This window comes from Oncorhynchus nerka, linkage group LG13 (assembly GCF_034236695.1).
Source record: "Oncorhynchus nerka isolate Pitt River linkage group LG13, Oner_Uvic_2.0, whole genome shotgun sequence".
Taxonomy (NCBI): Eukaryota; Metazoa; Chordata; class Actinopteri; order Salmoniformes; family Salmonidae; genus Oncorhynchus; species Oncorhynchus nerka.
The window spans coordinates 75702620-75719458 of NC_088408.1; the positions used below are offsets into that span (position 1 = coordinate 75702620).

Consider the following 16839-nt stretch of genomic DNA (forward strand, 5'->3'; position numbering starts at 1 on the left):
AGGTGGCAGCGGCCAATGGTAAGGCACTTCCCTCTTAGCCTACACCAATCACAGAGTGGCCTGCAGCCCAGCCTACAGCTCTTGATGAACTAACAGAGGGCGAAAGTAGAGGGTATCTACTCTGTAGGTTATGCTAATAATGCGTGTGTGTGTGTTGTAATGCAGGTGTGAGAGTAAAATGTAAGTGTGAGACTGTGTGTGTGTGTGTGTATGTGCGTGTGTGATCCTCTGCAAGCTAGTAGAGTGAAAATAACGTGACATTATGCGAGAAAATGTGTGTGTATGCATGTGCGTGTGTGTAAGTGTGACAGAGTTGTAGGTCTCTGCAGCGTTGCACAGCTTACTGCAGCCATCTAACACGCACGCACGCAGAGAACTGCTCAAAAGTAGTAGACTATATAGGGAACAGGGTGCACTTGGAACACACACCGATGTCCTCCTGTGGAAGGTTACCTCAATAAGAGGTCAGAACAAACATATCAATGACATCATCAGCTTTCAATAAATTCATTTATTATTTCACACAATGAATAACATGAACAAGTTCAACTGTATTTCATCTTAATAAGTGCCCAATGCTGCCAGCCAGGAAAACGGTAGCAAAAGAACAAGCTTTTCCTCAGAGAAAAGAAATAAAAAAAATAGACTACAAGATCATGATAGGTAAACATGACCAGAAGCATGCCAGCAGACATGGATATACATATATATTGCATGTATATGTGCATATTACATATCTGTATATGAGCGAAGGCAAATACAAAATATGTGTACATTTACACATACATACTAAGAAGGATATATGCATATGCATGCCCATCTAAGTATTTACTTATTTCTATATGTCAAATATTTGCATTTTTTTTTATATTCATACAATGTACAAAAATGCTTTATGAATTAAAAATCCATTACAAAAACAAACATATGAAACAATGTACAAGTCTCGCTCCAAATGCAACTGAAAGTCAACTTCTCCGCTTGTCTAAAATATTGATGAATACAATCAAGTGGAGCATGCAGATAAAAGAAAACCCACTCTAGTAAAAAGGTTCAAATACACTATGTATACAAACTCAAATATGCCAACACAGTTAAGAGCTCACTTTGTGCTCCTGCAAAGTACATTTATTGGTTTCCTCATCGACCCTTCATCTGCATGTTCAGCGTTGAACAACAGCGTAGAAACATTACATATATGTTAATGACTACACATATTAGTAGAGACTGTGGCTGCTTCTCACATAACTCCATATTTTCCATATAGTCTTCTGTAGTAGTACACTACTTAGGGTGTAGGGAGTGATTTGAGATGCATACAGTATGATTCAGCTCCAGTGGCTGTATTGGACTAGTCAGACTGGTGTGGAGGGGTCGAACTCTTCCCTAACCACTGATCCAGGACCAGATGTTCTTTCATCCCCCTGATAATGAAAGTTATGATTTAGGGTTGGGTGATCTGATCCTGGATCTGTGGTTAAGGGAAACTTCTACTTATAGTCATACCAGCCACACAGTTGGACCAGAGTGAATCCAGAATCCAGTACACAACAGGGACCGTAAACCCACCTTGACCGTACTGAACCATGCGGTCGGTCTCTGTGTGTAGTTAAGCAGAGGATCAGGACAATACTAGTCAGCTGTAGAAGGCACCGGAACATCGGCTGGTAGAGAAACAGACCGATCCCAGTGGCTTAACTCCAACATCAGAGACCAACCATGGAATACTGAGCTGCCAAGCTTGAAGTCTATAGACCCCTTAGACCGCAACTATACCACATCTAGACCCCTTATACCAAACCTAGACTACCACTAGACCACACTCAGACACCCAGACCCTAGACCCAGTTAGAGAGATCCAGGCCTCCTGTGAAAGGTGTAGTTTGGTTATGAGATCCAGTTCAGTCTCTGTTCTCTCTAAGTGGCCTAGAACTGACACACACACTGACAAGGACAGGTGTATATTTGGTAATGCCCTCTAAGCACGTGGTCTGAGTACGTGGTTTGGTAATGCCCTCTGTGCACACACACACACACACACACGCACTTCTGCACTAGGCACCCATTGGCTGAGGGGAGTATAGCTGCTAGCCAATGGGGGTTCTTGGTCTTGGCTGAAGTGCAACAAGAGTCATTATCATAGGCTGGCATGGGTCCTGGGATCTTAACCTTGCTATGACTGTTTGATGACTTTTCTAATTGATGGATAGAGACTGACTAAAGGGGTATTGCTGGTTCTAATGTCTAATGTTGACTAAGATGTGTTCTAGGATGGGCTTAGGTTGGTCTGAGGGGATATGCCAGCATATGTAGCTGAGGCCAGTTTGTATCCATGCAGGCAGAACACAACAGAACAGACAATTTACAACAGATAAACACTTCACTACTGGAGCTTGACTTCTGATTAAGGCAGCACTGCAGGGAGCTGCAGTCACTAAAGTTGACATGAAATGATAGTCACCTTCTGCACAACGCTTTACAAATTATTACTGATATTATTCACACTTCTGGATACATGACTGCATGTTTTATTGGGTAAATAAGACACTTATTTGTCTATGTGGAAGGGTGGACTCCTCAGACAGCTCAGGCCAGACCTGATGCATAGCAAACAACTACGTAAGACAGCATGGTTCCCACCAGAACTCCACTGGCACAGCCTGCACGCCCGCAGCCCGGGGGGCCTGGTTCCATTTAGATTCAAGTCCACTTTCCCTGGCTCCTACCACCTCTGCTCCTCACAGCTCAGATATGAAAAGACTGCATGGTGATGGATCCACCTTTCTCTCTAATAGAGTACTTCACAGAGCTCTTTTATCTGTTCAATCCAAAGAGCCAGGGGTGAGCATAAGGGGCGTGAAACCTTAAATGGAATCAGGCCTGTTGTACGTATGGCTGCAAAGGGACATAGGTAGTGCCCGTGTTGTGGTGGCTAAGACACACGTGTCGAAAATGCACAATCATTAGTACGTGGTTTCAATCTCAGTGACTTCTCTGCCATTTTTAATTCCCACAGAATGAGATGTGATGGTTTAAGAAACAAACATAAGGCACGTGCAGAACTGCTGGAGCTGACAAGACCCTCACAGAGAGACCCTCACAGAGAGACCCTCACAGAGAGAGGAGAGGCTTCCCAAGTTTACATTAGACATAGGTCCCAATGAAATACGTACCTACTGCTATTTTATGAAATACTGAAAACATTCTAGCTAGCTAACATCTAATGTCCTGTGTGTTTAGCTGCAGAATGAGAACACTGACAACCCCACACCTGTCTGACAAGTCTGTGAAACACATATAACTCTGAGGCTTTGGTTCCCTATTCCAATACTTAATTGTTGTTTTTCTACCACTACTCATGTTGTTTTCCTACCACTACTCAGATAGAAACCATCAGAGTACCACACACTGATCATTAGTCCTCCTCCATCTTTACTGTCCAATCAAATCTCAGGCTTGGGCTTAGGTTTGACGCCATTGGCTGAGCATCCTGCCTATTCAAATAGTTTAAAGTTTAAAGCACGTTTCTGAATGGATGTCCACCAATGAAGTCAAGGCCAAATCGTAAGGCTAGAACAAGCATGTAAGTGCTGACTTTGATTAAAGGAAAGTGTATGTTTAGATAGCAAATTAAAACCATCTTTAAAGGTCGACATTGGGAACAAAACAATTGTCCAACCCCGCCTCTTTCTTAATTTTCAAACAGAAATGGGGTGTTGGTGGTTGGTGGATCATCGACGTGTCATTCTGTTCTTACGCTGCGACCGACGTAGCTAGTTTGTTAGCTAAGCTAGCCACTGTATCTAGCCAGTATCTCCTCCATGTGTAGAAGTCATTTCACAGGATTTGTTTTTGGACAGAAGCTGTAGAGATCGGTAGGAAATGGCACTTCTTTAGCCAAATATCTTATCTATATATATTTTGTTGTTGCATTAAATGACGTGGTGTGATGGAGCATTGATCAGTTATACAGTTAAAAGCCGTTATCTTTGTGTTTTTGCCCAAAGTTGACCTTTAAGTTTTCAGCAAACACCCCTGATATTCCCATGTATGTGATGACCTTCTTATATACACAGAATAAATGAATGAATAGATGTGGTTCCTTCAGCCTGAAAACAAACATGTCCTGAGTCACATCCAGGTCTATTTTTGGTTATAAAACCACAATCCCAACGTTTATGGACTATGGTACAACATTTCAGTTTGATATGAGCCAGTACATGTAAATGGACTGTATTCTGCGGGGTAAAAGGCAGGTAAAAGTGGAGTATGTTCCTATGTACAGTTAGATCATAGCTGTAAAGGCCAGGGAGGCTCAGTACAGCATATTGCCTTTATAGTATCTCTGCGGCAGGGGGGGGGCAAAACTAAGCAGAGCTGCACAATATCATATTAACCAATCACCACCCCCCGTCTGCTGGTAAAGGTGTGGCTAATGCCACATTCAGATAAAGACTATCATAAAGTACCATTGTATTTCATACCGTATAGTACCATAGTATCATACAGTACCTTATCAAATAGTGCCATATAGTATCAGATATTGTACCATAAAGTACCATACAGTATCATATTAAAGTACCATACGCATCATTGTTTCACATACGTGTATGGTAAGTGTCATTGTCAGTCTTCAGAAGTGCAACACTGTTGCTCTTCTAATGTTACTCTCCTTACACACTCCTTACATCCAATCATAGAAGAGAAACAGACAGGCCAATAGGTCAAAGTGCACAGAGGTCCCAGAATTGATGTCCTTTTTGGCTGCTAAGGCCAGTGTTAGCTCCTCTCACCAGCTCTCTGATAGGTCAGAGCTCATCTGTATCTGCAACTGTCCTGCTGACTAATTAGCTAATGAAACGCCATATCCCCTCCCTCTTCCTTCCTGGGTCTACCCCTGCGTTTCCCTCCTCTGGTCGGTGGGGGCGCCAGAGAACGTGCTCTGTGAACTACCGTCTCAATAGCCACTGAGATTGAGTCGTGATTGGAAAACTCCAAAGGCTGGGGGGCGGGACTTGGTCTTAAGCTCCGCTTGCCCGGTAGGTCCACACACCTCTCCAGCACCGGCATCCCGAAGCCCCTCCCTATGTCGCTCCCGTAATTGTTGGGTTCAAATTCATCAATGGGGTGTTTCCGGGGGCGACCAGGTCGCCTTTTGACAACGTTGTTGCCGGTCTTGGCCTGGCGCTGGAGACGCTTCACATGCAGGATCTTCTGCACATGCTCAAAGCTCCTCTGATTGTTGAGAGAACACATCCTTCTGACCTCACCGTGGATCTGTTCCACCTCATGACGCTTATATCTCCTCTTACCTGGAACACCTGAGAGAGAGAGACCGAGACAGAGAGAGCGACAGACAGAGAGACAGGGAGAGAGAGAGAGAGCGATAGAGACCGAGAGAGAGTGAGAAAGACAGAGAGAACGAGAGAGAGACAGACAAAAAGAGAGAGCGAGACAGACAGAAAGAGGAGAGAGAGAGGAGAGAGTTAGATGTGTGGCTGCACTTTGACAATGTAAGATGGAGAAGAGTGTGGTGGGGGGGGGGTTGACAAGACATATATCAGCATCAGCCGTTCAACAGTGAATGAAACAAAAGCTAAATTAGGGGGTTCACAAGACAATGCTACCAAGAAAGAATTGTTTTGAATACCAACAAAAAGCCCACATTGCTGCTCATTGAAATATTTTGTTTTTTGTTCGAGCTCCTTCCTGCTAATTTCCGCCATATTCAGGCTTGCCTTGCAGCTGAAACAGAAGTAGAGATTCCATCCTGTGCTAAAGAGAGGAGATAGAGATGGATAGTGAGAGAGACAGAGAGAAAGAGAATGATGAATAGCGAGAGAGAGAGGAGCTTCCATTCTGCTAGCAGGAAACCCACAGAAATGTGTCCAGCCATTAAATGTGTCGCTATACAACAGTGTTTCTACACATCTGGAGCACCGGCTGGCAAACAGGCCAGACACACACACACGCACCACAGATAATAACACAAATGCACACACAAGCAGGCACACATACACACAAATTCAGCATAAGATTGCCTGAGCAGAGGAAACTGGAGCCATATTGTTTCCTTCGTGCTGATGAACTGGGAACTCTGCCCTTCATACACACAGCTCTTTCTCTCTCCCCTATCTCGCTCTTGCTGTCTGGGAAGGACTTCTGGCTTCCTCGTTCAATGGGTTTTGAGAAGGAGATGAGGATAGAGGATGTGAGGAGTATGCAATTCAGATCTTCTCTCCCTCTCTAGCTCCTCCCTCCTCTCACAGCCCCACCCCCTCTTCTCTGGGCAGTGTTCCCAGATTAAACCAAAGCCAAAATGGAGGAATAGCACAATCAGACACAACAGGCCCAAAAACAGCCGCCTTTAAACGTGCCTGCTCTCTTCCTCTCTCTACCTCATTCTCTCCTATTCAGTGTGGTTTCTCAGTATTTCAGGGTTTTCCTCCACGTTGTTCTAAGCTGTGACAATGTAACAGTACTAACTAACCACTACGGCTAACAAAGTGATAATAATCCATCATTGGTCTTCAAATGCTTGCTGATGATTTTAAAAGACATAAAACGTTTAGTCCAGACTCTAGTATTGTAAACATGCCCAATGGTATTGAGATAAGACCTGCATCATAATACGATCATGATAACATATAAAGCCTCCTGTCCATAGCTTCACTTCTACTGAGACAATAGACTAGCACTGAGTAGTAGCAAATTGTGAGGCACAGAAACACACACACAAGGACACATACACACAGGGACAGGAATTTATGTGCTCCATAGACTTGAGTGTACAAAACATTAGGGATACCTTCCTAATATTGAGTTGCACCCAATGTTGCCTTCAGAACTGCCTACATTTATCAGGGCATGGACTACAAGGTGTGGAAAGCGTTCCACAGGGATGCTGGCTCATGTTGACTCCAATGCTTCCCACAGTTGTGTGAAGTTGGCTGGATGTCCTTTGGGTGGTGGGCCATTATTGATACCCACAGGAAACTATAGAGCGTGAGAAACCCAGCAGCGTTGCAGTTCTTGGCACACTCAAACTGGTGCGCCTGGCAACTACTACCATACCCTGTTCATAGGCACTTAAATCTTTTGTCTTACCCCTTCACCCTCTGAATGCCACACATACAATCAATTTGTAAATTGTCTCGACAAAAATCCTTCTTTAACATGTCTCCTCCCCTTCATCTACACTGATTGAGGGATCAAATAAGGGATCATAGATTTCACCTTGATTCACCTGTCATGTTTTGTACACTCAGTGTATTAGCATCATAAAAATGATTACCTTCAGCAGTACGTATAGCTCAATATCTATAGCCTCAGTCCAGTGGAGAATAAAGTTACAGGTCTGAGGTCAGTTCTGTGTCCTGTTTAAGATTTTGGTATGGTAACCTGATCCTAGACCTGTGTTTAAGGTACACTGCTATCCAGAGCTTTTAGCCAACTGCAGGAGGATGAATTATATATTGTGTGTGTGTGGGTGTGGGTGTGCACACACACACAGAGAAAATCACTTTCATTAACTCCGTAAAAAGGATGACCTGCTTTTCTGCAAATGATGGTTAGAGATTGCTGTCAGGTGCAGTTGAACCTGCTGATTAGTGGGAGCAGACACACAGTTCTAATCAGGCTCAGATAAACATCTAATCACAGGGCAGAAATTATTTAGAAACACCCAATCACAGGGAGGAAATGATTTAGAAACATTCAATCACAGGAGGAAATTATATAGAAACATTCAATCACAGGAGGAGATGATTTAGAAACATTCAATCACAGGAGGAAATTATATAGAAACATTCAATCACAGGAGGAAATTATTTAGAAACATTCAATCACAGGAGGAGATGATTTAGAAACATTCAATCACAGGAGGAAATTATATAGAAACATTCAATCACAGGAGGAAATTATTTAGAAACATTCAATCACAGGGAGGAAATTATTTAGAAACATTCAATCACAGGGCAGAAATGATTTAGAAACACCCAATCACAGGAGGAAATTATATAGAAACATTCAATCACAGGAGGAAATTATATAGAAACATTCAATCACAGGAGGAAATTATTTAGAAACATTCAATCACAGGAGGAAATTATTTAGAAACATTCAATCACAGGAGGAAATGATTTAGAAACATTCAATCACAGGAGGAAATGATTTAGAAACATTCAATCACAGGAGGAAATTATTTAGAAACATTCAATCACAGGAGGAAATTATTTAGAAACATTCAATCACAGGAGGAAATGATTTAGAAACATTCAATCACAGGAGGAAATGATTTAGAAACATTCAATCACAGGAGGAAATGATTTAGAAACATTCAATCACAGGAGGAAATTATTTAGAAACATTCAATCACAGGAGGAAATTATTTAGAAACATTCAATCACAGGAGGAAATTATATAGAAACATTCAATCACAGGAGGAAATTATTTAGAAACATTCAATCACACAAGAGTGGAGAATAATATACATTTCGGATCAGTGTGTCTGTGTCTGTGTCAGTGTGCGTGTGTTTTAATTGGGCTAGGGCTGGTCTGTGGACGTAGCAGTAAGTCATGCTGGTGGAGGGAGGAGAGAGGGAGACGGAAGAAGGAGTAGAGAGAGGATGGGGAAGAGGGAGTGGAGAGGGAGGGAGGAGAGACGGGGAGGATGGGGGAAAGAGAGGGAACAGGGAGAGGAGAGAGTGAGGGAATAGAGAGAAAGAGGGGGTATACCCTGTCTAGAGCAGTAGAAGAGATGGAGGAAGGGAGAGGCAGAAAAAGGGGTAGAAGAAGGCCGTTAAGAGAGGGGGGTGGTGTGTGCGTGAGTCATCTCCCATGGGACCCCTGGGGAGGGGGATGTAATCTAAGTGAGCCGCTGGCTTCTCTCCCCCTCCGCTGGACTAGGCCCCACTCATTAAAGTCCTGGCTGGTAGCCAGCTCTGTTAACAGAGCCACAGCCTTTTACTGCCTGTCTGGAGAATATAAATCACAACCTGGGAATCATATATCTCCGGGACCAACCATTGGCAGGCTGAGAGGGAGGGAGGGGGGGAGAGATTGGTGAATTATAGACCTCTCCACCCATGCGTTTCGTTCTCTCCCTCTCTGGCCAGATGTGCTCGCTGCACTCAGAATACAGAATGTACCACAAACACATTTGTTCAGTATTTGGTGATTTAGGAGCTGACTGACTCTTTGTCTGTTATAGGCTTACACATGTTCATCTGGCTGCTTCGAAAACTGGGAAGACACCTTAAACACTATCCACATCATATATATATACATTTGATGTAAAAACAGAATAATAAGCAACTACTGATGTTTTCCATTATCGGAACAAGAATTAACGCATCCACTGCCTCAGTACAACAATATATTTTGAGCTAAATCTGAACAATCAGATATCTGGAGAGAGTGTGGCTGTGTTATAACATGGTAATAAGCCTGCTACTATCAATAATACGTTGTTACCTGTTAGAGCTAACCGATCGCTGCAGCTGTACATAGTCCTTCTGTAAATAGCCCACCCAATCTACCTACCTCATCCCCATATTGTTTTTATATACATAGGCCATAGTAGAGAAGTTATTTACAATTTAGCATTAACACTGGAGTGATAAATGAGCAGATGATGATGTGCAAGTAGAGATACTGGTGTATAACACAGCCCCACTCTAACAGGTAACATGTTACTGCTCTGTTAGACTTATTACCATGTTATAACACAGCCCTATTCTAACAGAGTAGTAACACGTTACCCGTTAGAGTGGGGCTGTGTTATAACATGGTAAGTCTAATAGAATAGTAACACGTTACCTGTTAGAGTGGGGCTGTGTTATAACATGGTAATAAGTCTAATAGAATAGTAACACGTTACCTGTTAGAGTGGGGCTGTGTTATAACATGGTAATAAGTCTAATAGAATAGTAACACGTTACCTGTTAGAGTGGGGCTGTGTTATAACATGGTAATAAGTCTAACAGAATAGTAACACGTTGTTACCCGTTAGAGTGGGGCTGTGTTATAACATGGTAATAAGTCTAACAGAATAGTAACACGTTGTTACCCGTTAGAGTGGGGCTGTGTTATAACATGGTAATAAGTCTAATAGGTATTACCTGTTAAGTGTGTGATAACATGGTAATAAGTCTAATAGAATAGTAACACATTACCTGTTAGAGTGGGGCTGTGTTATAACATGGTAATAAGTCTAATAGAATAGTAACACGTGGGGCTGTGTTATAACATGGTAAGTCTAATAGAATAGTAACACGTTAGAGTGGGGCTGTGTTATAACATGGTAATAAGTCTAATAGAATAGTAACACGTTACCTGTTAGAGTGGGGCTGTGTTATAACATGGTAATAAGTCTAATAGAATAGTAACACGTTACCTGTTAGAGTGGGGCTGTGTTATAACATGGTAATAAGTCTAACAGAATAGTAACACGTTGTTACCCGTTAGAGTGGGGCTGTGTTATAACATGGTAATAAGTCTAACAGAATAGTAACACGTTGTTACCCGTTAGAGTGGGGCTGTGTTATAACATGGTAATAAGTCTAATAGAATAGTAACACATTACCTGTTAGAGTGAGGCTGTGTGATAACATGGTAATAAGTCTAATAGAATAGTAACACATTACCTGTTAGAGTGGGGCTGTGTTATAACATGGTAATAAGTCTAATAGAATAGTAACACGTTACTTGTTAGAGTGAGGCTGTGTTATAACATGGTAATAAGTCTAATAGAATAGTAACACATTACCTGTTAGAGTGGGGCTGTGTTATAACATGGTAATAAGTCTAACAGAATAGTAACACGTTGTTACCTGTGAGAGTGGGGCTGTGTTATAACATGGTAATAAGTCTAATAGAATAGTAACACGTTACCTGTTAGAGTGGGGCTGTGTTATAACATGGTAATAAGTCTAATAGAATAGTAACACATTACCTGTTAGAGTGGGGCTGTGTTATAACATGGTAATAAGTCTAATAGAATAGTAACACGTTGTTACCTGTTAGAGTGGGGCTGGAACTGTGGAAGGACTCTTCTCTTTCATGGATCTTCTCTTTCCTGGCATTGTGGAACGACATCACCCCTTCCTCTCCGAACACTGCTAAGCCCCTCCTTCTGCCATGCCCACTGCCCTCCTCCTTCTCCTCCCGCAATCTGAAAAGGTCAGAGGTCAAATCTGGCCGCAGTGATTGGCTGCTGTAGTTGCTCACGAAGCTGCACACTGGCTCTCCGGGTGTGCGTTGGTGGAACTGGACATGGTCCACAGAGAGAGAAGAGAGAGGGTTCGACTCAAACATCGCTCCCCTGGATCCCCCTCTAGAGCCTCTCCCACCCCCCCTCTGCTTCTCCTGACGCTTCTGGTTGGTCGTCTCCCACCTGTCCGTCAGCAGGTTGAGCAGCCCATTGGTCTTGGCACCGCTGAAGAGCCCGCCCAGCTCCTGTCTGTCATGGGGTGAGAGGAGGTTGGTCTCTTCCTTATGTTTGTGTTTGTGCTTGTGTTTCCTCTTGTGGAGCCTCACCGCTCCAAGACCTCCACCACCCAGGGATCCCAGTCCTTCTCCCCGACCAGAGGAGCCCTGCAGTGGGCCGCTAGATGCCTGGAGCTTGGAGTGGCCCCCAGAGTGGAACTTCGGAGGGGGGACGGCAGGCCTCATGAAGGGGGAGGGTGGTGAAGGGCCGTGGGGATGGTGGGGAAGGTAGAGTGGGGGTGATGGGGTGTAGTAGCCCAGGCTCAGAGGCGGGGCATAAGGCATGGCATATGGTGCATAGTAGTTCCCCCCCGCCAGCGGATACCCAAAACCCTGGACAAAAGGCAGCTTGGATGTGATTGGCTCGCTGGTTTTGGCGGGCCGGCCGCGCCTCCTCTTGGCCTTGAGCTCGGCGGTCCTGCGAAGGTACGGGGCGGGATCACAGGGGTAGGGGTCATAGGTCAGGGGGTAGTAGTGATGGTGGAAGTTGAGGCGGAAGATGGAGGGGTAGGGTTGCTGGGGGTAGCAGGAGGCGTAGCGTCGGTGGGACACATGTAGCTGCTGCAGTTTTATCACCACCTGGCAGAGAAGAGGAGAGGCCAAATCAGTACTGGATAATTAATACAGTCCAGAGGAGAGGCCATATCAGTACTGGATAATTAATACAGACCAGAGGAGAGGCCATATCAGTACTGGATAATACATACAGTCCAGAGGAGAGGCCATATCAGTACTGGATAATTAATACAGTCCAGAGGAGAGGCCATATCAGTACTGGATAATACATACAGTCCAGAGGAGAGGCCATATCAGTACTGGATAATTAATACAGTCCAGAGGAGAGGCCATATCAGTACTGGATAATACATACAGTCCAGAGGAGAGGCCATATCAGTACTGGATAATACATACAGTCCAGAGGAGAGACCATATCAGTACTGGATAATACATACAGTCCAGAGGAGAGGCCATATCAGTACTGGATAATTAATACAGTCCAGAGGAGAGGGGGAGAGGCCATATCAGTACTGGATAATACATACAGTCCAGAGGAGAGGCCATATCAGTACTGGATAATAAATACAGTCCAGAGAAGAGACCATATCAGTACTGAATAATACATACAGTCCAGAGGAGAGGCCATATCAGTACTGGATAATACATACAGTCCAGAGGAGAGGCCATATCAGTACTGGATAATACATACAGTCCAGAGGAGAGACCATATCAGTACTGGATAATACATACAGTCTAGAGGAGAGACCATTTCAGTACTGGATAATACATACAGTCCAGAGGAGAGACCATATCAGTACTGGATAATACATACAGTCCAGAGGAGAGGCCATATCAGTACTGGATAATACATACAGTCTAGAGGAGAGACCATTTCAGTACTGGATAATACATACAGTCCAGAGGAGAGGAGGAGAGGCCATATCAGTACTGGATAATACATACAGTCCAGAGGAGAGACCATATCAGTACTGGATAATACATACAGTCCAGAGGAGAGACCATATCAGTACTGGATAATACATACAGTCCAGAGGAGAGACCATATCAGTACTGGATAATACATACAGTCCAGAGGAGAGGAGGAGAGGCCATATCAGTACTGGATAATGCAAGAAGTCCAGAGGAGAGACCATATCAGTACTGGATAATACATACAGTCCAGGGGAGAGGAGGAGAGGCTATATCAGTACTGGATAATGCATACAGTTCAAAGGAGAGACCATATGAGTACTGGAAAATACATACAGTCCAGAGGAGAGGCCATATATGTACTAGATAATACATACAGTCCAGAGGAGAGACCATATCAGTACTGGATAATACATACAGTCCAGGGGAGAGACCATATCAGTACTGGATAAAACATACAGTCCAGGGGAGAGGAGGAAAGGCCATATCAATACTGGATAATACATACAGTCCAGAGGAGAGACCATATCAGTACTGGATAATACATACAGTCCAGAGGAGAGACCATATGAGTACTGTACAATACATACAGTCCAGAGGAGAGACCATATCAGTACTCAATAATACATACAGTCCAGAGGAGAGACCATATGAGTACTGTACAATACATACAGTCCAGAGGAGAGACCATATCAGTACTGGATAAAACATACAGTCCAGAGGAGAGGCCATATCAGTACTGGATAATACATACAGTCCAGAGGAGAGACCATATGAGTACTGTACAATACATACAGTCCAGAGGAGAGACCATATCAGTACTGGATAAAACATACAGTCCAGAGGAGAGGCCATATCAGTACTGGATAATACATACAGTCCAGAGGAGAGACCATATCAGTACTGAATAATACATACAGTCCAGAGGAGAGGAGGAGAGACCATATCAGTACTGGATAATACATACATTCCAGAGGAGAGACCATATCAGTACTGGATAAAACATACAGTCCAGAGGAGAGGCCATATCAGTACTGGATAATACATACAGTCCAGAGGAGAGACCATATCAGTACTGAATAATACATACAGTCCAGAGGAGAGGAGGAGAGGCCATATCAGTACTGGATAATACATACAGTCCAGAGGAGACACCATATCAGTACTGGATAATACATACAGTCCAGAGGAGAGACCATATCAGTACTGGATAATACATACAGTCCAGAGGAGAGACCATATCAGTACTGGATAATACATACAGTCCAGAGGAGAGGAGGAGAGGCCATATCAGTACTGGATAATACATACAGTCCAGAGGAGACACCATATCAGTACTGGATAATACATACAGTCCAGAGGAGAGACCATATCAGTACTGGATAATACATACAGTCCAGAGGAGAGACCATATCAGTACTGGATAATACATACAGTCCAGAGGAGAGACCATATCAGTACTGGATAAAAGATACAGTCCAGAGGAGAGGCCATATCAGTACTGGATAATGCAAAAAGTCCAGAGGAGAGACCATATCAGTACTGGATAATACATACAGTCCAGGGGCGAGGAGGAGAGGCTATATCAGTACTGGATAATGCATACAGTTCAAAGGAGAGACCATATGAGTACTGGATAATACATACAGTCCAGAGGAGAGACCATATCAGTACTGGATAATACATACAGTCCAGGGGAGAGACCATATCAGTACTGGATAATACATACAGTCCAGAGGAGAGGCCATATATGTTCTGGATAATACATACAGTCCAGAGGAGAGACCATATCAGTACTGGATAATACATACAGTCCAGAGGAGAGACCATATCAGTACTGGATAATACATACAGTCCAGGGGAGAGACCATATCAGTACTGGATAATACATACAGTCCAGAGGAGAGACCATATCAGTACTGGATAATACATACAGTCCAGAGGAGAGGAGGAGAGGCCATATCAGTTCTGGATAATACATACAGTTCAAAGGAGAGACCATATCAGTACTGGATAATACATACAGTCCAGAGGAGAGACCATATCAGTACTGGATAATACATACAGTCCAGAGGAGAGGAGGAGAGGCCATATCAGTACTGGATAATACATACAGTCCAGAGGAGAGACCATATCAGTACTGGATAATACATACAGTCCAGAGGAGAGACCATATCAGTACTGGATAATACATACAGTCCAGAGGAGAGGAGGAGAGGCCATATCAGTACTGGATAATGCAAAAAGTCCAGAGGAGAGACCATATCAGTACTGGATAATGCATACAGTTCAAAGGAGAGACCATATCAGTACTGGATAATACATACAGTCCAGAGGAGAGACCATATCAGTACTGGATAATACATACAGTCCAGAGGAGAGACCATATCAGTACTGGATAATACATACAGTCCAGAGGAGAGACCATATCAGTACTGGATAAGTACCATACAGATAATTCAGTCCAGAGGAGAGGAGGAGAGGCCATATCAGTACTGGATAATACATACAGTCCAGAGGAGAGACCATATCAGTACTGGATAATACATACAGTCCAGAGGAGAGGCCATATCAGTACTGGATAATTAATACAGTCCAGAGGAGAGGGGGAGAGGCCATATCAGTACTGGATAATACATACAGTCCAGAGGAGAGGCCATATCAGTACTGGATAATACATACAGTCCAGAGGAGAGGCCATATCAGTACTGGATAATACATACAGTCCAGAGGAGAGACCATATCAGTACTGGATAATACATACAGTCTAGAGGAGAGACCATTTCAGTACTGGATAATACATACAGTCCAGAGGAGAGACCATATCAGTACTGGATAATACATACAGTCCAGAGGAGAGGCCATATCAGTACTGGATAATACATACAGTCTAGAGGAGAGACCATTTCAGTACTGGATAATACATACAGTCCAGAGGAGAGGAGGAGAGGCCATATCAGTACTGGATAATACATACAGTCCAGAGGAGAGACCATATCAGTACTGGATAATACATACAGTCCAGAGGAGAGACCATATCAGTACTGGATAATACATACAGTCCAGAGGAGAGACCATATCAGTACTGGATAATACATAGAGTCCAGAGGAGAGGAGGAGAGGCCATATCAGTACTGGATAATGCAAGAAGTCCAGAGGAGAGACCATATCAGTACTGGATAATACATACAGTCCAGGGGAGAGGAGGAGAGGCTATATCAGTACTGGATAATGCATACAGTTCAAAGGAGAGACCATATGAGTACTGGAAAATACATACAGTCCAGAGGAGAGGCCATATATGTACTGGATAATACATACAGTCCAGAGGAGAGACCATATCAGTACTGGATAATACATACAGTCCAGGGGAGAGACCATATCAGTACTGGATAAAACATACAGTCCAGGGGAGAGGAGGAAAGGCCAAATCAATACTGGATAATACATACAGTCCAGAGGAGAGACCATATCAGTACTGGATAATACATACAGTCCAGAGGAGAGACCATATGAGTACTGTACAATACATACAGTCCAGAGGAGAGACCATATGAGTACTGGACAATACATACAGTCCAGAGGAGAGGAGGAGAGGCCATATCAGTACTGGATAATACATACAGTCCAGAGGAGAGACCATATCAGTACTGGATAAAACATACAGTCCAGAGGAGAGACCATATCAGTACTGGATAATACATACAGTCCAGAGGAGACCATATGAGTACTGTACAATACATACAGTCCAGAGGAGAGACCATATCAGTACTCAATAATACATACAGTCCAGAGGAGAGACCATATGAGTACTGTACAATACATACAGTCCAGAGGAGAGACCATATCAGTACTGGATAAAACATACAGTCCAGAGGAGAGGCCATATCAGTACTGGATAATACATACAGTCCAGAGGAGAGA

General features: G+C 43.5%; 1 protein-coding gene across 1 annotated transcript in view; it reads right to left on the reverse strand.

The window, feature by feature from the left end:
* Nucleotides 1-493: 493 nt before the first annotated feature.
* The window catches only part of LOC115117954 (SET-binding protein-like), a 155630-nt gene continuing 139284 nt past the window's right edge, over nucleotides 494-16839 (reverse strand). The window contains exons 5-6 of the mRNA XM_065026705.1: nucleotides 11019-12066; nucleotides 494-5321 (exon numbers count right to left, since the gene is read on the reverse strand). Coding sequence (XP_064882777.1) covers nucleotides 4852-5321; nucleotides 11019-12066 — 1518 coding nt within the window. The 3' untranslated portion in view covers nucleotides 494-4851. The remainder of the gene's footprint in view (nucleotides 5322-11018; nucleotides 12067-16839) is intronic.